A 24,334-nucleotide genomic window follows, 5' to 3' on the forward strand; every position below is an offset into this window, starting at 1 on the left:
GCTGTCTTCTTTGTAGATATTGTTGACTAGCTGCCTTCTCTGAATATAGTGTTGAATAGCTATCTTCTCTGTAGATATTATTGAGTAGCTGTCTTCTCTGTAGATGTTGTTGACTAGCTGTCTTCTCTGTAGGTAGTGTTGACTAGCTGTCTTCTCTGTAGATGTTGTTGACTAGCTGTATTTTCTGTAGATAGTGTTGACTAGCTGTCTTCTCTGTAGATGTTGTTGACTAGCTGTATTTTCTGCAGATAGTGTTGACTAGCTGTCTTCTCTGTAGATAGTGTTGACTAGCTGTCTTCTCTGTAGATGTTGTTGACTAGCTGTCTTCTCTGTAGATGTTGTTGACTAGCTGTCTTCTCTGTAGATAGTGTTGACTAGCTGTCTTCTCTGTAGATGTTGTTGACTAGCTGTCTTCTCTGTACATGTTGTTGATTAGCTGTCTTCTCTGTAGATGTTGTTGACTAGCTGTCTTCTCTGTAGATGTTTTTGACTAGCTATATTTTCTGTAGATAGTGTTGACTAGCTGTCTTCTCTGTAGATGTTGTTGACTAGCTGTATTTTCTGTAGATAGTGTTGACTAGCTGTTCTCTCTGTAGATGTTGTTGACTAGCTGTCTTCTCTGTAGATGTTGTTGACTAGCTGTCTTCTCTGTAGATAGCGTTAATAAGCTACTTTTCCTCTAGTCTATCACTTTTAAGCTAAGGACGGCTAGTGTGGTGCGAAATTCAACAAACTGGGTGTAGTGACGGAATGAAGCTCTCAAGATAAGAACATGCAAATATGGTATCGTTAGTAAAGCAACTGTCGATACTCTTATGTGATTACGGTTTTACACAAGCTCAGAGAGTCTACAGTTGTCAGTAGTGTCATCTATATGTATTTGAGTCAACGTAATTAGTGAATATTCATATGTTATCTTATGAAAACGTAGTTCTTTTATGACCTAACACTTTATCGAACACATAATTTGACGGTCACTAATAAAGGGACTCGAACCATGGGACCTCAGAGTCTGGCACGCTAAACACTGGGTAGCGCTGAGTTCCTCAAAAATAATATTTCTCGGTCACTTCGTAACGAAAGAGTGATGAAGGCACTGATTTAAAAACGAACAATAAAAGCATCCTTAACAAGAAGGACTGACTCTCCATGTTGTTTTTAACAAACGAAATTCCTTTTGTCACTCCATCTGCTTGGAATGATAAGACATTTTTACACAAAAGAATGCTGGTATTAAGATAATCCTAGAAAAACGTACTTGATTTTCCAATAATATGGAAACTTTCTTTTAAACTCAAGTGGGTGGAATCGGGAGGCCGTTGCGATGACGCACGTTATATACCTTTCATCCGGGATGTGTGGGTCTCTGTTGACGTGCTTACATAAGTTCACTTGATGCAAATGTTCAAAGCGTAAACCTCGGCTGTCATCGGAATTTATCTCATCATCATCTTTAATATCGTTAAGACAGACGTGAAAGATTAATAAGCGTCTGGCTGGCGTTGCTCGTTATTATAGTAACTTGATTGATTGCGTCCTAACACGCGGTTGGGTACTTCCTAAACGCGGTTGGTTGCGTTTTAAAAACGATGTTCCTCCTTGATTAATGACCAGTCTTTGGTGTGTATGAGAGGTGTAAACACGTTTACTGAACAATGATGAGAACCAAAACAAACAAGATACAATTTATAACAGTTCGGTTCAACTTTAGTTGTTTTAATATCATATCACGTATTGTTTTAAAGTGTCGATTGTTTATACGATATTGTTATATCGATACGTCTGGAAAATGCTAACCTAATTTGGTTCAAATCCTTTGAGAAAATAATACGTGCTCCAATTCGTCAGTATTGATATAACATGTACGTCAAAAACTAACTTCCATTTCTAGGATTTCGACAGAAATCTACATTGTCGTAATTAAACGTTTGACTTTATATTATTGTAAATCTACAGTAATAACAATAGTATATGTACACGATATTGTTGTAATTAAACGTTTAGCTTTATATTATTGATAATCTACAGTAATAACAATAGTATATCTACACGATGCTATTGTAAATCTATTCCAATATATACTTGCACGTTTTTAATTGTTTGTCACTGCTCCAAGTGTAGGATAGCATATTATCTTTAAATACTCGGGCATTAACCCTGAAATACTTTTACATGCGTACAGACGTTCACATTGGGACCTCGCGAATCCGAAGTAGTCATATCTTCTTACAACAAAATGTCCGGAAATATGTAGACTTTTTACAAAACGTCCTGGAATGCGTAGAATTGTTATAAGACGTAGTGGGACACGTAGAGTTGCTATGAAATGTCTTGAAACGTGTAGAATTACCAAACAATATTTTACAAGGTGTAAATTTCCACAAGACGTCTTGGAACGTCTATAAGGTACCTTGGAAATTGTTTTTAAAACTAGTGCTACTATTAGAAGACATCCAGTAACATCTGTAGTGTCTTATAAGTATCTTAGAACATGTATTGCTGATATAAAGTGTCTTGGAATGTTAACAGTTGACATAGAATATCCTAGAACGTGTACTGCTGGCTGATCCAGAATATTCTAGAACTTGTATTGCCACTACAAAGCGTCTTATGTGGTTATTGTATTTTTTAAGACTCTGTCAGTGTTTGAACAAGATTGTACAATGTTATTGCATATTTATTATAGATAATTGTACAGTGTGAGACCTCCTATAATAATTTAATTTGGAGTGTTTGTATAACTTATTTGTTTCAGGAAATCAGATCCAAAAGCTTTAAAAATACATTATCTCATGTGCTGTGTGACGAAACTACAGACAGATGGCTACGAATAAGGCCTTTAGCCTTATTCAAGTGTCATATTTCTAGTATCTCCATATAAGATACCTAGATATAAAACTGACATTAGTTTTATAACAACCACTTATTAAATTTTTAAAAATGTTTCAGAATCACTACACTCTGACCACCATCACAAGAAAGTTATTATTCTTCAAGCATAACACTTTGACCATCATCACAGAGAAAGTTATCTTTCTAGAATCATTACACTCTGACCACCATCACAGAGAAAGTTATTGTGTTATTCTACGATCGTAACACTTTGACCACCATCACAGAGAAATTTATTATTCTAGAATCATTACATTCTGACCACCATCACAGAAAAAGTTATTATTCTAGAATCATTACACTCTGACCACCATCACAGAGAAAGTTATTGTTCTAGAATCATTACACTCTGACCACCATCACAGAGAAAGTTATTCTTCTGAAATCATTACACTCTGACCACTATCGCATGTAAAGTTATTCGTATAGAATCATTATACTCTGACCATCACAGAGAAAGTTATTCTTCTGGAATCATTACACTCTGACCACCATCACGTATAAAGTTATTCGTCTAGAATTATTATACTCTGACCATCACAGAGAAAGTTATTCTTCTGGAATCATTACACTCTGACCACTATCGCATGTAAAGTTATTCGTATAGAATCATTATACTCTGACCATCACAGAGAAAGTTATTCTTCTGGAATCATTACACTCTGACCACCATCACGTATAAAGTTATTCGTCTAGAATTATTATACTCTGACCATCACAGAGAAAGTTATTCTTCTAGAATCATTACACTCTGACCATCATCACATATAAAGTTATTCTTGCAGTTTGTATATCTAGTATCATCTTTCAGTTATTATTCTTGTTGAAATATTTTTAAGGCACTGTTGGAAAAAGACCTGCTGTAGTTTAGAGACTTAATTGGTATTGCTATGTATTTGCAGACTGTACACACGAAGATATAAATCAGTTAGAAGAACGCCTCTGCCAACAAGAAGAATTAAACTACAAACTCAGTCAACAGAACCGTTGTCTTCAGAGGGAGCTAGAAGAACTGAGACCTTATAAAGAGAACACGCATGCGCAAGAGTTTGAGCTCCACCCTGAGAAGGAACGGCTGGAAACTGAACTTCATCACGCTAAGGAAGCTCTTGGAGGTTCTTATGCTGTTTGGTTCTTCTTAATTAGTCCACTACTTACAGATCTTGTAAAACTGGGGTTTTGAAGATTAAAACAGTATATTAATCGTTTGGGAGATAAATTGCATGATATTATTTTAAGATAACAGATGTGATAAAATTCCCCACGCTCCAAGTTAGAACAATTTAAACACTAATTTTAACTGGCTCATTGCTGAGATCCAATAAGAATAGTGGATAACAGTTGGAATCTATTAAGTCTGATGAACTCTGGTTTTGACCGAAAACGACTTCCAACAGACACTGTATAAAATTGCTCAACTGTTATCTACTATAAAGTTTTAATACCAGTTATTGCAGACAACCACAAGATGGTAAACATTAAAAAAAATTAACACCAATTATTGCAGACAACCACTAGATCAGTGGTGGGCTACTCCACGGCCACTGACCACATGTGGCCAGTGGATAGCACAATTATGGCCAACTCGAGTTTAGGAATTAACTTTTTCCATCATTTATTTTTTATCGCAAATTTGGTAATCAGAAACTTCACTGCCTTACGTCATCACTAATGTCGCGTGTTTCATCACTGCCACAGACACCGCCCATTTTATAACGTCACTCTGGTTGAGATGTTTGTTATCGAGTGTGCGTTGTTTCGCATGCACTTGCAAACATATTTTTATTTTGCAACTTTCAAGTGTTTAAATCTATTTTATTTTAATCCCATAATACGGATAAATGGATAACGAAAGAATCCAGATGATGGTGAACACTCAGAAAATAAAGACAGTTTAATTGATTCTGGCATTACTGCCGAAAAGAGAATTTAATGAAAGTTGGGAGTTGAAATTTGCAGTGATTGAAGCAAATATTAAGCCAGTGTGTCTTTTGTGTAACAAAGTTTTTAGGAATAATAAACTATACAACCTTAAGCAACACTTTAACAATTTTCACAACGAATTTGATGTAAAATTTCCAGTTGACAGCAAAAATCGCATGAATATAATTGGTCGTCTGAAAGGACAACTTCATGAACAAAAGGGAGGCCTAAAAAGGTTTTTATCGTCTATAGAACTAGTTACATTAGCTATTTATAAAGTAGCTTGGATTATAGCTCAAAAAAAAGAAATCATTCTCTGATGCTGAACTAGTAAAATAAATATTGATTGTGGTCATTGAAACTCTGTTGGAGAATTATGATTAAAAATAAAAGATAATATTCTTCAAAAGGTAAATAATTTGTAAGTAAGTCGAAGAACAATTTTTTCTTTGGATAAGTGTGGATTTGAAGACGAGATGCTTACCCTGCAAAGAGTAGAACACAAAAGGTAAACAAAGATGTTCAGTCAGAGAAATGTGGCTCACTATTCTGATAAATGAGAATCTTCCAGATTTAAAGATAGTAATATCAAAATTTATTTTCCATCTTTGGATCCACATGGGTGTGTGTGTCAACGTTTTCTACAATAGATTTTTTCAAGTCTAGATACAAATCTCAACTTACTGACATAAATTTAGAGGCAGAGCTAAGATGCTCATTGAACATAGGTACTATGCCAAATTTTACGAAACTTGTTGATGAAAACCCCCATTAATTTTCACATTAAAGGTTAGTTGAAAGGCGATTATTTTGATTAAACTAACGCCTTTTTTTTTTTTTTAATAGTGTGGCCAACGTTGTTTTCATTAGCCACAGTTGTGGTCACTATGAAACATAAGTTGCATACCCCTGCACTAGATGGTAAACATTTTCAAAAATGTTAATACCACTTATTGCAGTCAACCACTAGAAGGTAAACATTTTTAAAATGTTTAATACCAGTTATTGCATACAGCCACTAGATGGTAAACATTTTTCAAAAAAATTAATACCAGTTATTGCAGATAATCACTAGATGGTAAACATTAAAAAAAATTTTAATACCAGTTATTACACATAATCACTAGATGGTAAACATTTTTAAAATGTTCGGAACAGGAAGATTGTCGTTTTTACACATGTTACTGGGCGACACCAGAACGTGAAGTGACAAATATTTTCAAAGTTACATTGAAAGACACTGACTTCACCACTGAAGATTTATTATCTACCGGTAACTATAAAACACTGATTACTGTGAACTGTTGTTTACCAACAAGTGAATAGAATGAGTCACTTACTGTTCTGGGTTAGAGAGTTTTGTCTGTGTTCGTTTTGAAACTGAGTTACAGCTGTAATTTTCATGAAATGGGTAAGTGGGCGGGATTGTGGTGGAGGTCTTTAGCTACATGGATTTAAGGAAGATGGCTCTTGTTTGAGAAAAGGAATCCATTTGATGAGGAAGAGAAAAAATCCAACTAAAACTGCTTTCAACGCTGTTATTATAACTAAACTTACTGTACAACTTTTTAACCAAGTCCTTACTTCAAATGCAACTTCACAGTGTAATGCATAAGTTACGTTTTTGTTTTCTCGTCAGTTTTGTGGATAACAAGCGTCTTACGTCCAGCTGAAATCATGTTTTTTAAATTGAAAACTACTTAAGGGGTAATGTGTTCAGAGCAGGAATCGAACTCCGAATTTCACATTATAGCCCCTCGAACTTTTCTCAGAGGTGGAAGGGGGGGATCTTTCTGTGACAGGAAAGGATTCCAGTTTCTCCTTCATTTACTCCCACTCTGCCGATACAACAAATACAAGATCTAATTAACACGGATGGGGGGAAATAGCGTAAATAAACACACTGTTTAAAAAAATAATATTATTTTACTAATTTATTCATACAACTAACGCATGATGCTTCGTCAATCCTCATGTTTGGAATACTATATCAATGGAACCGTATTTTTAGCGTTAAAAATTATAGTAATGGTAGAGTGTTCTAGTAGGGTTTGGACTACTGTAATAGAAATCAAAGTGTTGTGACGAGGTTTGAACTATTGTAATATGAGTTCAGAGTGTTATAACAGGGCTTGGATTATCATAATATGAGGTCAAAGTGTTATGATGGAGCTTGGGATATCATGAGTTTTACTGTCAATATTTGATTAAAATCTTAAATCTTCGAGGCGTTAAATAGTACTTGACGTATTTGATGTCATTTTGAAATAGTGTTTGGTGAGAGTGACGAACTAGTAATTGCAAACGGGTGACAGATGCATCATAAGATTTCTAAATAACGCAGTTGTATGTGTCTTGTTTATGTATATAAAATGAGTAAAATTATATTTATAACCGAAAGTCGGTTTCCTAAATCCTTATTTTTCTGAGTAGTTAAGAAGATGGCGAAAAGTTACACTGTTGGTTGAGAATAATATTGGATGGCCGACAATGGTGTACCGCCATCATACTATAATGGAACTCTTGCTTATATGATACTGATGCGCAACTCCCACCTTCGCGAAATTTTTCTCCTGTGTGCATGCAGATTTGCAATAGGAGGTCACGATTTTTCCGTTTCCTGTCACAGAGACCTTTATCTTTCTCCATTCTCAGGACGCAGATATGACGTCATAAAAACGTCACATGCGAATCTAATGCACTGGAGCCATCTATATAAATATAATACATGTTTGTTTGTTTGTTTTTGAATTTCGCACAAAGCTAATCGAGGGATATCTGTGCTAGCCGTCCCTAATTTAGCAGTGTAAGACTAGAGGGAATGCAGCTAGCCATCACCACCCACCGCCAACTCTTGGGCTACTCTTTTACCAACGAATAGTGGGATTGACCGTAACATTATAACGCCCCCACGGCTGTAAGGGCGAGCATGTTTGGCACGACGGGGATGTGAACCCGCGACCCTCAGATTACGAGTCGCACGCCTTAACACGCTTGACCATGCCGGGCCTATAATACATGTAGAACTATCTGTTGTGTGTCCATGTAAATACTTTTCAGGGTGTGGATGGATCTTCGCCAAAATTGATATGGAGGTTCATTAGGTCCATGGGGAAATACACAAAAACTTTCAGTTTGCATATTGCGGTTTTTATGAGTGTTTTTGCTGGAATTTTTACCATTATTTCTCCCCTATTGATGGAACTTTACAAAATCTGACATGATGGTTTGATTTTCCATGAGCGAGACATGCAAATTTAAGGTTTCACATTTTTTGTTTTGCTGGTTTTATGGGCGTTTTGGTTGTTTTTTTAAACTGTATATAAAGGAAACAATTTTTCATGTCTTAAGGTAATCTTTCATTAATCATCAATTCACATAATTTCTGTCCAGGGTACAGGTACCCCAGCTAGTTTCAGTTAAAAGTAATTCTGTAGTACTTGTTTAATATTACTATATTGTGTAGTTGACGATAGCGTACCATTATTTCTATTAAAATCAAAGTCACTCTGAAATACCGTTGTTTGACACGTTTTTTAAATAAATAGCGCAAAAAACCTAAGCCTAGCAAGACATGGTACTTAGGGCATTCGATTCACAATGTACAAGTCCGAGTTTGAATCCAGTCGCTGAACATAATCGACTTTTCAGTTGTGGGGGGGGGGGCGTTATATGTGATGGGCAGTCACACCACTTGTTAGTAAATAGAAATCCAAGAGTTAGAGGTGGGTGATACTGACTACCTTCCCTCTCGTCTATCGCTTCAAAATTAGGGACAATTAGCTCCTTGTGCGAAACTTATCAAATAAAAAACATAAAATATTAAATTGTCGTTAATAAACTGATTAATTTGAAAATTTCATACCAGCCTTAAAACAAGACCGTAAGAGACTGAAGATGGAAAAGTTCGACCTATTGAATCAAATGAAACAACTGTATAGTACCCTGGAAGACAAAGAGAAGGAACTAAGAGATTTCATCAGGAACTACGAGCAGAGGATGAAAGAAAGTGATGAGAATTTGAAACAGGTCATTTTTTCATGCGATTATTAATGCCGTGTAGTCTAGAATACTAAACAAACTTTACAACTAACAGGCCTATTAGCCAGTTTCGATCTCGAGGTTCTGTCTAATAGACTATATTAACACTCCTACGAAAAGTCGTTTCTAGTCCTGATTTCTCCAAGCCCGTTCCCCTGGCTGTGGTTTCGCTAGATAGTAGATAGGGACAGTGGGAATCTCGTTAATCCATTCATTAATGGATTTAAATGGCAATTTCATTTAAATACAAAATTATTAGCCTAATATTAATAACGTTTCAAGTTGCTCTGGGGCCTATTAGGCCCCACTTTTCGTAGGAGTGTTAATGAGGTACTAAGTTTAAAAGTTCGAAGTCACAGTGACTACTAGTAAAATAAATAATTCGTTAAGAGTAAGAGTTTCCAAAGGTTAACCAGCCCTTTCTAGTGGCAGAAGTTTAACCCATTAGGCCTAATTATCTAGTAGCATTTTGGTTTTACTATTTTATTTAAGAAACCTTTAACTATCCTAAGAGTAAACAAGTAAAAATAAATTTACCTTGTGATCAATGGCGTAAAGCTAAGAATTAGTTCGTAAGTACGGAGTGTTTTAGTTATCGTTTCTGTCACGAGGTGGTGCGTGTGATAAAGTGTTTACGAAACGATAAGCTAAATGAAATGTACATAATATGTATGTCATTATGTTTTATTAAGATTTACTCCAAACATTTCAAATATTTGTTTGCCAGTTGGTTCGTTCACGGGAAGAAAGTGAGCGGGAAAAATGGAACATCGTGAAGCACGCGCGAGATGAAGCTGAACGTTCGTTAGCCTTATGTGCTCAGCTAGGCCTAAAGGACGCACATATTAGACAGCTTCAGGAAGAGTTAAACATGGTAAGACTGCTTTAACAGATAATATAATGTCTCTTATGGAAAATTCTTCAGACCAATAATAATACTTCTAAAGATGGCGTGAACAAGTGAATTTTTTGTCGCATACGCAGAATATTGTTTCAATAGAGACCTTGTGTTTGTTGACTTCATGTTGTATGTTTTACAGTGTAGAGCCAGTATTAACTTCCACTTGAATGTTTTAAGTGTTATGCTTGTGGTATCTTCAGATTGTATGTTTTACAGTGAAGTGCTGTGGTTATACAATGTTTTAGACATCATTATAATCTCCGCGTTAACAGTTCCGAGATAGGATGGGCTATTCTTCTGATGTCGACAGTTGTAGATATGGCCGCACTAATGGCTATCAAAGTCCGAACATGGTCTCTACTGGTCATGCCATGAACGGCCGTGACAGCGGCAATGCCCCCACACCAACCCCACCATCGTCATCTTTTGGAACTCCAGCTATAACGGTGAATGAAGACCAAAACTCTATCTATTGCTGTAAGTGTCAAAACCCAGTTCTAGCTTGTAAGTCAATGTTACTTCAGTAGATATTGTATGTAGTGAGGTCTGCTTTTGTTGTATACTTTTTCCTTATTGGCCGTTTAGTGTTAGAAGACTTTGGATACTTCAAACAAGAAATAATGAAATTCTAGGAGACTTAAAATGCAAGAAAAAAAATTAAACTTATAATATTCAAATTCTAGACGAAAAAAAAGGGGAAAAACAAAGTGTTATGGAACTCCAAACGCGGGGAAAACTTAAACAATAAAATGGTGTAAGACTTAAAATGTGAGAAACATTATGCTTAATGTTATGAAATACAACACTGTCAGTAGGTTATATTGGAAATTGATAAGTAGTGATGTTAAATATAGCTGTTAACCAGTTATACAGGGTGGCCCGTAAGTACCTACCCATCCACGAGTCTGTGTGCTGTCCTTCATTCTCGCTGCATAATATTATGCGACGTCATGTTCTGTAAGACATTTTCCTCAACATGGGCTTACATCGGCCATGTTTCTCTGAAAAAAAAAGAAACAAATTTATAATACATGCGTAATTGAATATAACATAATAACATATGGATGGGTAGGGACTTTTTGGGCCACCCTGTAGAGAATACTTGGATCACTAAACCTATTCTGAACAGATAACTAGTTATAAGAGATTACTTGGATCGCTAAGCCTGTACTGAACAGTTGACAATTAATTATAGAGATTACTTGGATCGCTAAGCCTATAATGAACAGCTGACAATTACTTATACAGATTGCTTGGTTCGCTAAGCCTATACTGAACAGCTGATAATTGGTTATACAGATTATACGAATCACTAAGCCTATGATGGATAAGGATATTGATTTATATTTAAAACTGCGCTTACCCTGATACACATTTGAATATGTCCGAGGCACTGATGTGTTATTGTTGAATAATCATATATAGATAAGTCAAAAGAAATGCAAAGCTGTGCAACCTCGGAGTACAATCAACAAAAACTGTTCGTTAAATTTAGAACATGGAAGATGTCCAATGGTGATATCAGGTTTTGTTTTTTGTACTTATATTATCATCATACTATATACAATGGATGTAGCGTGTATGTCATTATCTATGTATGTAACCAAAACTACTCTGCCGTTTATTGAATGGCACCAAGAACAAAAATTTATTAACAAATTCTACAATTGTGGTATTCAAGATACAAACAATTAAATAAATAATTAAGGTATGTGCAACAATCATTTCTTTATCACAATTTTAAATAAAAGTTCTTTCCTCACAACAAGAACACCAGTTTTACTAAGATTGTGAGAGTTTGATTATGTCTTTATTGATGTAATTTTTAAATATACTATAACAAATATCCCCAACTTGAATATATAGGAACATTATATCGATAATTTACATCAATAGGTTTAAAAATGTATCGCAGAACGGCTGGTATGGGTATTAACGCTTTTATTAATAGGAACAGAACAACATTTCGACCTTCGTAGGTCATTTTCAGGTTAACAAAGAAAGAGTTTGCAAGTGACCATTGGACACATGACCAAGGTCTTATGTATAAGTTAAAAAAAACTTAAGTAGCATTAAAAATATGAATGGCTTTTAAAAAACTAAAAACATTTCTAAGGTGGACAGTGTCACCATCACCAATAACACTGTGTAACATTATGGGCAAACCTTGGGACAGAACATGCTTAAAATGGTGCCGTCGTTGAGTATTGTAACGATGGCAAGAAAGTAAAATGTGGCTTATGGTGAACTGAATGTTACACAAACTACACAGTGGTGCATCAGTTCCAGATAACATAAAACGATGAGTTAAAAACTGTGACCAATGTGTAGTCTAATTAGAACAACTTCCTCTTTCCAATCCTTACGGAAGCAAGACGGCCAAAGTCCAATATATGGTTTTATTTAGAAAAGCTTTTTTTCGCGTTGCTCACTTCAAGTCGACTGCCAGCTGGCACGGAGCCAAGCCTTGAATACAGGACCATAGTCCATGTATGGAACAGGCACAGCAGTGATAGTGCCAGAGCAGATAGATTTAGCGGCGGTGTCAGCGAGCTCGTTCCCGCGAATACCAACTTGGCCCGGTATCCAGAAAAACTGGATAGAAGTAGATGTTAAAGAGAGATGGGCTAGTCAGTTTTGAATATCGGCGAGAACAGGATGTGAACCAACGTGAAGCGATTCCAGGGCCAGTAGAGAAGTAAGCGAGTTAGTATAAATACTGCAGTTGGAGTACTGCTTAGCTTCTATGTGATCCAGGACAAGAGAAATGGCATACAGTTTAGCAGTGAACACAGAAGGTGTAGAGGAGATTCTGCCCACAACCACCAAAGCACAACAAACCATGGCAGAGCCCACACAGTCACCTGATTTTGAACCATTTGTATAAATAGGAATGGAAGGATGGTTCGAAAGATGTTCAGCAAATAGCAGACAGTATTTCCAATCAGGAGTATCTACTTTTCTCAGATGACTTAAAGATAGGTCACAATTGGAGACTGTAAGAAGCCACGGTGGGATGGGCCGACCAGTGGAGACAGCAATGTTATACAAGGACAGACCCAATTCATTCAACTGTGCCTGGATACGAAGGCTAAAAAAGCAATGGCAGACCATCTGGTGTGAAAAAGCATGGCTCATCGAGTAAGGAAAATACAACCCCAGGTGGGATGCTTTGGTATGGAACGAAGTTTCGAAGCATATAGTAAAGACAGTTGCAAAGAAGGTTCATGAGACTCTGTGTATAAGCTTTGAACTGGGGAAGTGGGAAAAGCCCAAGTATAGAGTCGAAGTCTTTGATGATGAATAGGGTCCAGCATCTTTAAGGCCAATGGTCTGGCAGAGCCATAGACCAGTGATCCATGGTCGAGTTTCGATCAAATAAGAGCACGATATATCTTTAGCATAGAACGTCGATCTGCTTCCCAAGTGGTGGAAGAGAGGACACGGAGGATGTTCACTGCTTTTGTACATTTGACCCATAGCTGCTTGATGTGTGGTATAAAGGTCAGCTTATGGTCAAAGATAAGCCCCAAGAACTTAGTTTAAGAGACCACAGGCACCACAACTTCACCGATATGGAGTTCAGGATCAGGGTGAATACCCCATTGGCAGCAAAAGTGCCAACAGTTTTAGAGAGAGAGAAGGTAAAGCCTTTTGCTGTGGTCCACTTCAGTAAAGAATTGATGGCAGTCTGCCACCCAATATTCCTCATGTTCGATGACTGACATGAGATATGAAAGTCGTCGACATAGAGCCCGTTTGCAACAGTGAGAGTAAATTGTTCAGTGATGGCATTTATTTTTTTACTGAAAAGTGTGACACTCACAACACAGTCCTGAGGGACTCCAAGTTCCTATAGAAAAGAACAGGAAAGTGTCGAACCCACACGAACTCTGAATCTCCTGTCCATTAAAACATTTTTAATAAAATGGGCAAATTAGCCACGTAACCCATATATATAGAGGTTTTGCAAAATGCCATACCTCCATGTTGTATCATAAGCCTTCTCAATGTCAAAGAATATTGATACAAGATGTTGTTTGAGAAAAGCTTCGCTTATTGACGTTTCAAGTCAAATAAGGTGGTTCATGGTGGAGCACTGTCATCGGAACCCACTCTGGGTAGACGAGGGTAGGTGCTTTGATTCGAGGAACCAAACAAGACAAGCATTAACCTTCCTCTCTAAGGTTTTACAGAGACAGCTCATCAAAGCAATTGGACGGTAGTTTGATGGAATCTTGGGATCCTTCCCAGGCTTGGAGAAAGGTAGGACAATAGCCTGGCACTAGGCATCAGGAAAAACATTCTCCTGCCAGATCCGGTTAAAAACAATAAAAAAAATAGCAAGAGAAGCAGGAGATAGATGGAGCAGCATCTCATAGTGTATATCATCAGGTCCAACCAATGTACTGCCAGACTAACGAAGAGCCAGTTTGAGTTCCACCAGTGTAAAAGGACGATTATAGTCACAGAGACAATCAGCTCGAAAGGAAAGAGGTGATTGCTCTGCCCGATTCTTGATGGCTAAGAAGGTGGAAGAAGAAGCAGAAGTGCTAGATACCCAGCAAAAGCATTCATCTAGAGTACCGGCAATGCTCTGGGTATCAACCTCCATGGATCCTGCCCTGGATCGATTGGGCAGGTCTTTGCTGTTGGAAGGGGATTCCAGAGACTAAGGACATGAACGAATGATTGTTTGCATCTTGGGGTGAGAGAAGAAGATGGATCCCAGGAATTTTCTGTACCTGGAACCAAAAGATGTGGATCTTGAGGTTTGGTGGAAGGTATATAAGGGGCAGAGATAAGTGTTGAAGTTGATTCATAATTTTTTTTTACCATGGAAGTCAAAAGACTTTTCATTTGTTTGGAGAACGATTCTTTAGTAGGCACAGAGAGATCTGTCTGCACTCCCACAGTAATTATGGAACGAAGTGCAGCAGCATATGTCCGAGATTAGGTGGTGGACAGCAATTTTCGAGCCTCAGGATAGGTAATGTTATGAATCATTTTCAAATGCTGCACCTCTTTTTCTTCCAACCATTTAGGGCAAGAGCGAAAGTAGGATGGGTGAGAGCCATTGTAATTGATGTAATGAGGGTCTGTTTCACACTTGTAGGCATCATGGTCCTTGTCACTGCAACGAGCACACGTCAAGGAAACACAACATGACGTTTTTGAGTGACCGAACCTTTGACACTGGAAACATCGAAGAGGGTTTGGAATGTATGACTGTACTCTGCAATTGAGATAACCTGCCTTGCTGTTGGCAGTCGGACGTGGTGACGTAAAAGTGATAATGAGGGCATTGGTCGGCACCATAATTCCATCTTTGCGAGTGGAGATATGCCTCACTGCAGAAACTCCTTGGGTGTAGAAACCAGCGAGAATCTCCGACTCTGGGATGTTCTTCAAATCCCTCTCAACAATAACTCCTCGTGATGAATTCAAAGTAGCATGAGGTGTAACCTCAATAGGTATATCCCCAATTGCCTTTGAATGCAAGAGGAGTTCACTGTGTTGAGATGTGGATGTTTCCACCAATATGTCACCAGATCGAAGCTTCTTTGCTGACTATGCAGAGTTAGCAAGTCCCTCTAGTCCCTTCTGAATGAAAAAAGGGAGACATTTGCCTTAAAGGTTTGTCTGAAAATCAGTGCAATATAAGAAAGTGAGGTGCAACAGGTGGTACAGATGGTGAGGATTGTTGCTCAGAATCTCGAAGACGTGGTCATTTACCTATAGACTGTTTTTTTCACTATTTTATTAAAATTTTTAATCGGAGTATCCATAATAAAGAGAGGAAAATTTTGGTGCCCACTGACCCCACCCACCATGGAGCCCTATGAGGGGACGCACTACAATGTCAAACAAGGACACTGCAGCAACGCCAGGGTTTTGTGAGCACTATACCCAAACACCAGCATCCGATATAATGTCCACAACACCTGTTGAGAACATCCAACACTTGTACTTGGTTAACCATAGCCCGAGTGGACCAGCCGATTGACCCAAGGGGGGCCACCCCAAGGCCGCCCGTGTACAGGAATTCAAGGCCAAAGTGGTGTGTTAGGGTTGGACTCCTCAACCACCAGGATTCTCTCCTCCTCTTCACGGGTTGCCACGCACGGCAAACACGTGGGTGGAAGTTTAGACCCCAGAGGAGGTAAACTGAAAGAACAGAACCTTCCCTGGGGTCCCCTCACCACGTACAGGAATCCACACTGAGGGGTATAAATTATGTTGGTGTGTTTGTCAGTATAGTTTTTACGTAGTATGTATGGACTTAGGTTTGTACCTAATTTTTGAATAAATGTAATGTTTACTGGAATGTTGTGTTTTAAGTTTTTTTCTAAATGTTGGTTTCTCTTTCGCTGATGCCTGGAACGTGGTATGCAGCAGTGTAATGTTTTGTAGTTTGTTATATCTTGCGATTTATTGTTGTTTGTTAGTTGTTGTTCTAAGTATGTGCGTAGCCACAAAACTATATTCACCCGATAAAATTAACGATGAAATCAACAAAATAAAAAACACTTTATCAACATCAACAAATTAGTCCATTGTTTGGGCTTTAGTTTTGTACCTGCTTTTTGAATAGATTTGATGTTTATTGGAATTTTGTGTTTTGTTATGAGTTTTTTCTCTCCAAATGTGTGTTTTTTTTTCTGATGTCGGGAACATATGGTATGCAGCAGTATAAGGTTTTGTAGTTTGTTGTACCTTGGGATTTATTGTTGTTGGTCCAGGTGTGTGCGTATAATTTTTTCTACGGTTTTTTGAGAAAATTTGTTGATGTTGATAAAGTATTGTTTTATTTTGTTGATTTCATCTTTAATTTTATCATGTGAGCATAGTTTCGTGGCTGTGTATATTTGGTTTTTTTATATGTTAACATCGTTTAATTTTATCGAAAAAATAACCAACATTTGGAAAAAAAACTTATAATAAAACATAACATTCCAGTAAACACCAAATTTATTCAAAAACCAGGTACAAAACTAAAGTCCATATTATGTAAAAACTATACTGACAAACACAACACCAACATTATGTATAAAATACAATGCAACAACTGCCACGACTTCCATATTGAAGAAACAAGCAGAAAAATAGAAACTAGATTCAAAGAACGCACAATAAAAAACACCTTAACACATTTTTCAACACTGCAAATCAAACAAACACAACATAAGCATACAAAACACCCAAATAGTAAGTAGGGAAACAAATATAGAAAAACGCAAAATCAAAGATGCTCCACTCATACAGCAACTAAAACTAATATTAAACCAATATAAAGGAACACCTTTATACCTATACTAATTAGTAACCTAACATCCAACTGCAACGCCCCTACAATCCCGTACCCGTTTATACTCTCGTCCCTAAGACGTGTCCGGCAACGGTCACTTATAAATTCTCTCTTTGTTTACCTGAAAATGACCCACGAAGGTCGAAATGTTGTTCTGTTTCTATCAATAAAAGTATTAATACCCATGCCAGCCGTTCTAAGATACATTTTTATTTCAAGTGAGTTTCTCGTCATCAAGAATTGTTGTAATATTTTTTTATATTAACAATAGCATTGTGATAATGCTCTTGTTGTGTTTTCCGTATTTAAATTACTATCACTGTGATATCTATTATGCTTTATTTCCGTATTTAGCTGTTTCATCACCAAGAGACACACAGCGACCGTCTCTTCCTGGTTTGTCTCGCTCAGCCGAGGAAATCTACGTCACCAGCAGCAGTATTTCTGACTTCAGCACCGGAAAGAAAACCCGAAAGAGAAAGGAAGGGAAAGGAACTTGGGGCTCTATAACGCGTGTCTTTTCTAGAGGGCGTCACCGTAAAGGCTTAGATCCAAACATGTTTGATAGTAAGAAAGTTACGGGCTATTACAATTTCTGTTACAAAAATCATTAAAGACAGTTACTTTCAGTCGATTGTAATTCGAGTACGGGCATTCTCTCTTGAGAAATTTGATAAAGTAAGATAGGCTACATGGTGAAAATGTTCCACCTATGCTAAAGTTGCCATATGACACTTATTGTCAGTATGGGTTGAACAGTGTTGGAAGTATTCCAACTGTGCTAAAGTTGCCATATGACACTCATTATCAGTATGAGTTGAACAGTGCTGGAAGCATTCCAACTGTGCTAATGTTGCCATATGACACTCATTATAGGTATGGGTTGAACAGTGCTGGAAGTATTTCAACTGTGCTAAAGTTGCCATATGATACTCATTGTCAGTGTGGGTTGAACAGTGCTGGAAGTGTCCCAACTGTGCTAAAGTTGCCATATGACACTCATTGTCAGTATGAGTTGAACAGTGCTGGAAGTATTCTAACTGTGCTAAAGTTGCTATGTGACACTCATTGTCGGTATGGGTTGAACAGTGCTGGAAGTATTTCAACTGTGCTAAAGTTGCCATATGACACTCATTGTCTGTATGGGTTGAACAGTGCTGAAAGTGTTCGAACTGTGCTAAAGTTACCATATGATGACACTCATTGTGGTATGGGTTGAACAATGCTGGAAGTGTTTCAATTGTGTTAAAGTTGCCGGTATTACCATTGGTATGGGTTAGGTACACTGGGAGTTATTTCCAATCATAATGAGATGTGTTATGTCATGCAGCAGCAACATAGCCACATCATTTGTTTTATATAGCAGCTCCCCAGTGGCACAATGATATGTCTGCAGACTTACAACACTAAAATGTGGGTTTTGATACCTGTAGCGGGCAGAGCAGAGGTTGCTCATTGTGTTGCTTTATGCTTAATTACAAACAAACAAACAAACACTTTTGTATAGCAAGGACGCTTTAACTTGTGGACACCAGAGGACTGCTCACCTATAAGAACTCTCAAAATTATATACATTTTTATTTAAAAAAAAACAGATATTGGAGTTAGGTGTGGCCTGCTTATTAAAATGTTGAACTGAGAATCCAATTATCCATAGTTTGTGTCTCTTTGCCACATGCCGTGCCTCATGCTTTGGGGTTTTGATGCATTATAAGTGTCAATGAAATCTTACTGTAGTGGGTGCTTGTTTAGTAACTGCCTTCCCTCTAGTCTAGATGTTCAATAATAGGGACAGCTTTTTAACTTTCTAAGAAGTTCTGAAATAAACGTACAAAAAGCATTTTTAAAACACTTTAATGTGTGTATATGGCTATACTTTGGTTAAGGAAGATATAGACTTCTCGGAATAGTAAAGGTGCACTTGAGAATTATTACAGTAGTGATCAAAACAATGTACCTGTTTTTTTTTTGTCTTCCTTACTGTAAAAGCTGTAAATTGTAATAAAACAATTCTTATAAACTCAACTAAACTAAAGATGATACTCTCAAAAATAAATAATGCTGTTGCTTTTTTTCTGTAGTAAATTCTAATTTCCTATATCCTGTAAGTATAATATTGTACATAAACACTGTTACCTATAACATTCAAACTGTCGTATTGGCCCGATTATAAGGCAATGATTTTGATTAATAATTGGGCTGTAAAATTCATAGTCTCCTTCTAATACATTTTAATACATTTTTTTTCTTTTAGGCTAATGATTTTTTTGAAGTTTAAAAAAATTGTCATTATTCAGTAAATCACTAGTTTACTTTCGTTGGCACTAGGTGGCAGCTCAGACCAAAGGTCTTCATGGTCACCTCAGAGTAGCCTTTGTGCTAGCCCGTTAACAGAAGACAGCTATAATGAGAAATTAAAGCTACTAGAAGAAGCTCAGGAAACTCCAATGGAAAAGTGGAAAGCTGCGACTGTTCTTTCCTGGTTGGAAGTCTCCTTGGGAATGCCACAATATGGTTCTAAATGTGCTGAGAACATTAAGAGTGGAAAGGTGACCTTCCTGTTTCTTCCTACAGTTCAATTTTACTGCGACTAATAACCAACAAGTGCTGGAAAACTCTCCTCCTGATATATCAAATAGATGGTGTTATGACCCTTTCAGCTGTGACAAAAGTAATACGGACAATGACAGAATGGATTCCTACTTTACGAGGAAATTGTACCAGTAGAATGATTTGTTTGTTGATGAGTTCACTAGAATAAGTATTAACTGTTATAAAAGAAACATAGATCCTGAAAATGAGAGATGGAAGGTTTTTGAAATATCGTCATCCTCACGTGTTTTTTGTTGTTGTTTTTTTACAATAAGCAGTTGTTTTATTCCAGTATATTCATCATTACTATTCTACCTGAATAATCTGTCAGTTTGCTGTTTATTTTATAAGAAGACTAATCATTAATTTAAGGTTTAAGTTGATGTGGTTTCTGAAACAATAGCTGTAAGTAGTAGTTCAGATGTTTTGATAACTTTACAACTGATGAACCCTTACCAGTTTCTCAGTATAAAGTCTGATGGACTGTAGTCTGAGGTTTGATAGGCTGTAGTCGATAGGGCTTGGCATGGCCAGTTGGTTAAGGCACTTGCCTCGTAATCTGAGGGTCACGGGTTCGAATCCCCGTCACACCAAAATGCTCGCCCTTTCAGCTGTGGGGGTGTTATATGTTTCAATCAATCCCACTATTCGTTAGTAAAAGAGTAGCCCAAGAGTTGGCAGTAGATGGTGATGACTAACTGCCTTTCCTGTAGTCTTACACTGCTAAATTAGGGGCGGCTAGTGCAGGTAGCTGTGTAGCTTTGCGAGAAATTAAAAAAAAACAAAAGAAACTGTAGTCGATAGTCTAACAGTCTGATAGGTTGTAGTTGATGGACTGTAGTTTATAGTTTGACAGGCTTTAGTTTATGGTCTGATATTTTTGGCTCAGACTTTTGTTAGCTAGTCAGTTTACACTTTGAGGTTCAAACTCTGCTGGTGTGGTGTGAAAGGTGTTTGTAAAGAGTTGTTTATGCAAATGGTGCCATGCTACAAAGTACATAATGTGTGAGCATTGTAGATAATTTAATGAAAGTAATTTTAGAGATCAAGTAAAGAAAACTATTTATGGATTGTATTTTATTGGCTTCTGTGGATTTTACTTACTTTATGACATTCAGGAATTATTACAACTTTTCATAAATTACGATGTGTTTTTTACAACAAATCTTCTCATCTTTTGACCACAACTACTTTGTAATTTAGGTACTGTACTAGTTTTCTGAAAACTTGCCCCTGAGTATGCTAGTTCACCTTTCAGAATGTAGCTACTGTTTAAGATCTGTGATCTGGTGTCTATTCAGAGACACATTACTTTAAGCAATATTTTAATTTGTTAACTTTTATTTTAAGTTGCTATAATCAATTTTAACAGTTACAAGATTATTAAATATTTTTAATTGAAAAAGGGGAAACGAGGATCTTAAAAAAATACCCCAGAAACAAGATACGTAGATTAAAGTGAAAATATAATTGCTAAAAGTAGTAAACAAACAGGCTAAAGGTTTGAATAATAGTATAGATATTATTTCCTTAAGCTACAAATCCTTATTTTGACTCTCCTAAATATAACAGTTGTTAGAAATGGGGTCAAAATAGAAATTGTTTGCCACTTCTTCTCGTCATTTTCCAGGATGGCTACTATACCTGCAGTATCTATAAAACTCACAATTGTGTCTAGTTGGCTATAATTTGACACTTATCATCAGTCGTCACCGTGATTGCCAATCCGATGCTTGAAACTGAGCTTTGTACTATCTTTTAAACTACAGTTTAAAGATTTTTTGTTGTGGGAGACAGTCTAGACATTTGTATACCTTTGACATGTTTGTGTAATGGGGCCCAAATTGATCATGTAGTGGTAAAAACCATGATCCTGTTAGCAGCATTGTGTCTGAGAAACTATACATATAACCAAATGAAATGTGACATCAGTACAGTTGCAACAGTAAGTTAACTACTACTGTTCATGTGTTATGCCTATCATATGAATATTAAATTACATCTGTGGCCTGCAAGCAGCCACATATGCATGCTTGTATATTAAATTATGAGGCTCTACATAAATTCCAGACTACATTAAAATGATTGTGTGTCAATAGTTATACAACTGCTATTACTTGCTGGGTAGTCAAATAAACTTGAATACAACCCTACACAATGGGAAATTATGCATTTAGCAATGTTGCCAAGGTTTTAATACAATACTCACAGCCATGTTTGCTGTAGGCTGGCAAAAGAGTATTAAATAATTATAGAGAAGAACAAATGCATGATCATTATTATGAACTACTACCATGAATCATGATTTTTTTTCTACTGTACTGTTGATTAAAACTGCTTATAGAAGATTAATAGAATCATTATCTAGCTTTGTACCCTAGGTTGAAAACATTCAACTCTTTATGTTTACAGGTTCTTTTAGAGTTGTCTGATGAGGAGATGGAAGTTGGGCTTGGAATAACCAATGCAATGCACAGAAGGAAACTTCGACTTGCAATTGAAGAGCACAGAGATCCATCTTCATGGTAAGGATTTCTTAAAAATAATTAAAATGGCAAAACTCCAAATTGACTCTTGTTCTGTTGAAATATGTAGAATGTTTGGAACTCATTTAAGGTCTGCATGTTTTACATGTGCTTCATGCTTTATATAGTTTTATTTGAAATTATTATACTTTCTACAAACTGATGTCAAAGTAATGATTGAATTATCTTGTAATGTGAAAAGTTATAATAATAAGTCTTGTTAGGCTGATATGTCACATTAATTCTTTTATTTTCATCAAATATCATAAATTCACTATCTAAATAGTTGTCATTGGCATTAGATCTCATAGAATGCTTTGCAAATTGTTAAGTCTTTTCCTAGCATTTAACCATTTTAATTAAAGGCACTATGTGTTATCTGCTGTCAATATTCACTTTTTCATATCTTTTTGCTACATAATTTGTTGTCACTGATACAGTAGTCCTGCTTATATCAAATTATTTTTTTCCTTTTTTTTAAATTTATTTTCAGCTTGAATCCAAAAATCAACCTTCTCTCTCATATCTGGATGGTAGAGGAATGGTTACCAAGTTTAGGCTTATCCATGTACAGTGAAGCTTTCAAGTTTCAACTTATGGATGGAAGGGTTCTTGATACGCTCACCAAGAAAGATCTCGAAAAATATCTCAATGTCTCTCGAAAATTTCACCAAACTAGCCTCATGCATGCCATTCACTTGCTTCGTATCGTGAAATTTGATAAACAGGTCTGTCTTATAGTGGACACTGTTCCTCACACTGCAAATTTATTAGTTATTTTCTTGTTAAACCAAGGTTCCCTTTATAATAGAATTTTTGTAGCCTAGCGGTTAACATACCCTTACTGTAAATCCAAGGATCTCTGGTTAGTCGTAGCATAGTGGTTAATATACACCTGCTATAAATCCAAGGATTTATAGTTTGTAACCCACCAATAATAGGTTAGTGGTAAAGATATCCATACTTTGGATCAAATATTTCACCATTCGTAACTCATTTCTGCTAAAACATACTCTACACTTTGAAACTTTCTTTGCATTATAAGAATGACAGTCAAATCCCCCTATTTAGTCAGATGTGAGTTGACAGTGAGCACTGCTGATTAATTGCTTTTCCTCTAGTCCATCAATTTAAGTTGTATGTAGCTTTATGCTAAATTCTGAAACAGGTAAACCATTTGTTTTGTAAATGTCTAAAAACCCATTAGATTGTTTTCTGGGATGGCCCGATAAAGACAGTTCAGTTGTTGATGCTTCAAATTGAGATAAGTCAATTTTTTACTTGGCCAAAACTTTCTTTCTTGAGCAGTAAACGAAAGTCATCAGCTATCAGTTGATTTAAATTAGTTGAATTTGATGAATGAAAACTGTTTGTCACAAAATAAGGTTACAAACACAATTTAAGTATTTTAGAGTATTCTCTGCATTTCAACATATATTACATGGCCAAAAGTATGTGGACACCCTTTCTAATTAGTGAGTTTGGTATTTCAGCCACATAAATTGCTAACAGATGCATAAAGTCAATCATACAGCCGTGCACTCTCCATAGACAAACATTGGCAATAGAATAGGTCATACTGAAGAGCTCAGTGACTTTCAACGTGGCATTGTCATAGGATGCTACCTTTCCAACAAGTCAGTTCATCAAATTTCTGCCATGCTAAAGTTATCACGGTTAACTGTAAGTACTGTTATTGTGAAGTGGAAATGTCAAGGAGTAACAACAGCTCAGTGATGAAGCAGTAGGCCACACAAGGGTAAGATCACCATGTGCAGTGCCAAGTGAAGACTAGAGTGGTGTAAAGCACACTGCCATTGGACTCTGGAGCAATGGAAATTCATTTTCTGGGGTGATGAATCATGTTTCACTATCTGGCAGTCTTACAGATGACTCTAGGTTTGGTGGATGCTAGGAAAATGCTACCTGCCTGAATGCATAGTGCCAACTGTAAAGTTTTGTGGAGGAGGAACAATGGTCTGGATCTGTTTTTCATGGTTGGGGGTAGGCTCTTTAGTTCCAGTGAAGGGAAATCTTATGCTACAGCATACAGTGATTTTCTAGAGAATTGTGTGCTTCCAACTTTGTGTTAACAGTTTGGGGAAGGTCCTTTTTTGTTTCAGCATGACAATGCCCCCATGCACAAAGCAA

The 24,334-nt window shown here is 36.7% G+C and overlaps 1 protein-coding gene across 10 annotated transcripts in view; it reads left to right on the top strand.

Annotated features, from left to right (window-relative positions):
• The window catches only part of LOC143230628 (kazrin-like), a 79,350-nt gene that overhangs the window by 36,606 nt on the left and 18,410 nt on the right, over positions 1-24,334 (top strand). For 9 of the 10 annotated variants that reach the window (XR_013016552.1, XR_013016553.1, XM_076464487.1 and 6 more), the window contains exons 3-10: positions 3,795-4,007; positions 8,684-8,844; positions 9,584-9,730; positions 10,030-10,234; positions 17,421-17,633; positions 19,395-19,615; positions 22,071-22,183; positions 22,677-22,911. Coding sequence is in view for 8 of the 10 variants with exons in the window: in XM_076464487.1 (XP_076320602.1) it covers positions 3,795-4,007; positions 8,684-8,844; positions 9,584-9,730; positions 10,030-10,234; positions 17,421-17,633; positions 19,395-19,615; positions 22,071-22,183; positions 22,677-22,911 (1,508 nt within the window). In the remaining 2 variants the exon portion in view is untranslated. The remainder of the gene's footprint in view (positions 1-3,794; positions 4,008-8,683; positions 8,845-9,583; positions 9,731-10,029; positions 10,235-17,420; positions 17,634-19,394; positions 19,616-22,070; positions 22,184-22,676; positions 22,912-24,334) is intronic. The other variant, XM_076464492.1, reaches the window with a different exon arrangement.

The sequence above is a fragment of the Tachypleus tridentatus genome, chromosome 10 (assembly GCF_004210375.1).
Source record: "Tachypleus tridentatus isolate NWPU-2018 chromosome 10, ASM421037v1, whole genome shotgun sequence".
In the NCBI taxonomy this organism is placed as follows: domain Eukaryota; kingdom Metazoa; phylum Arthropoda; class Merostomata; order Xiphosura; family Limulidae; genus Tachypleus; species Tachypleus tridentatus.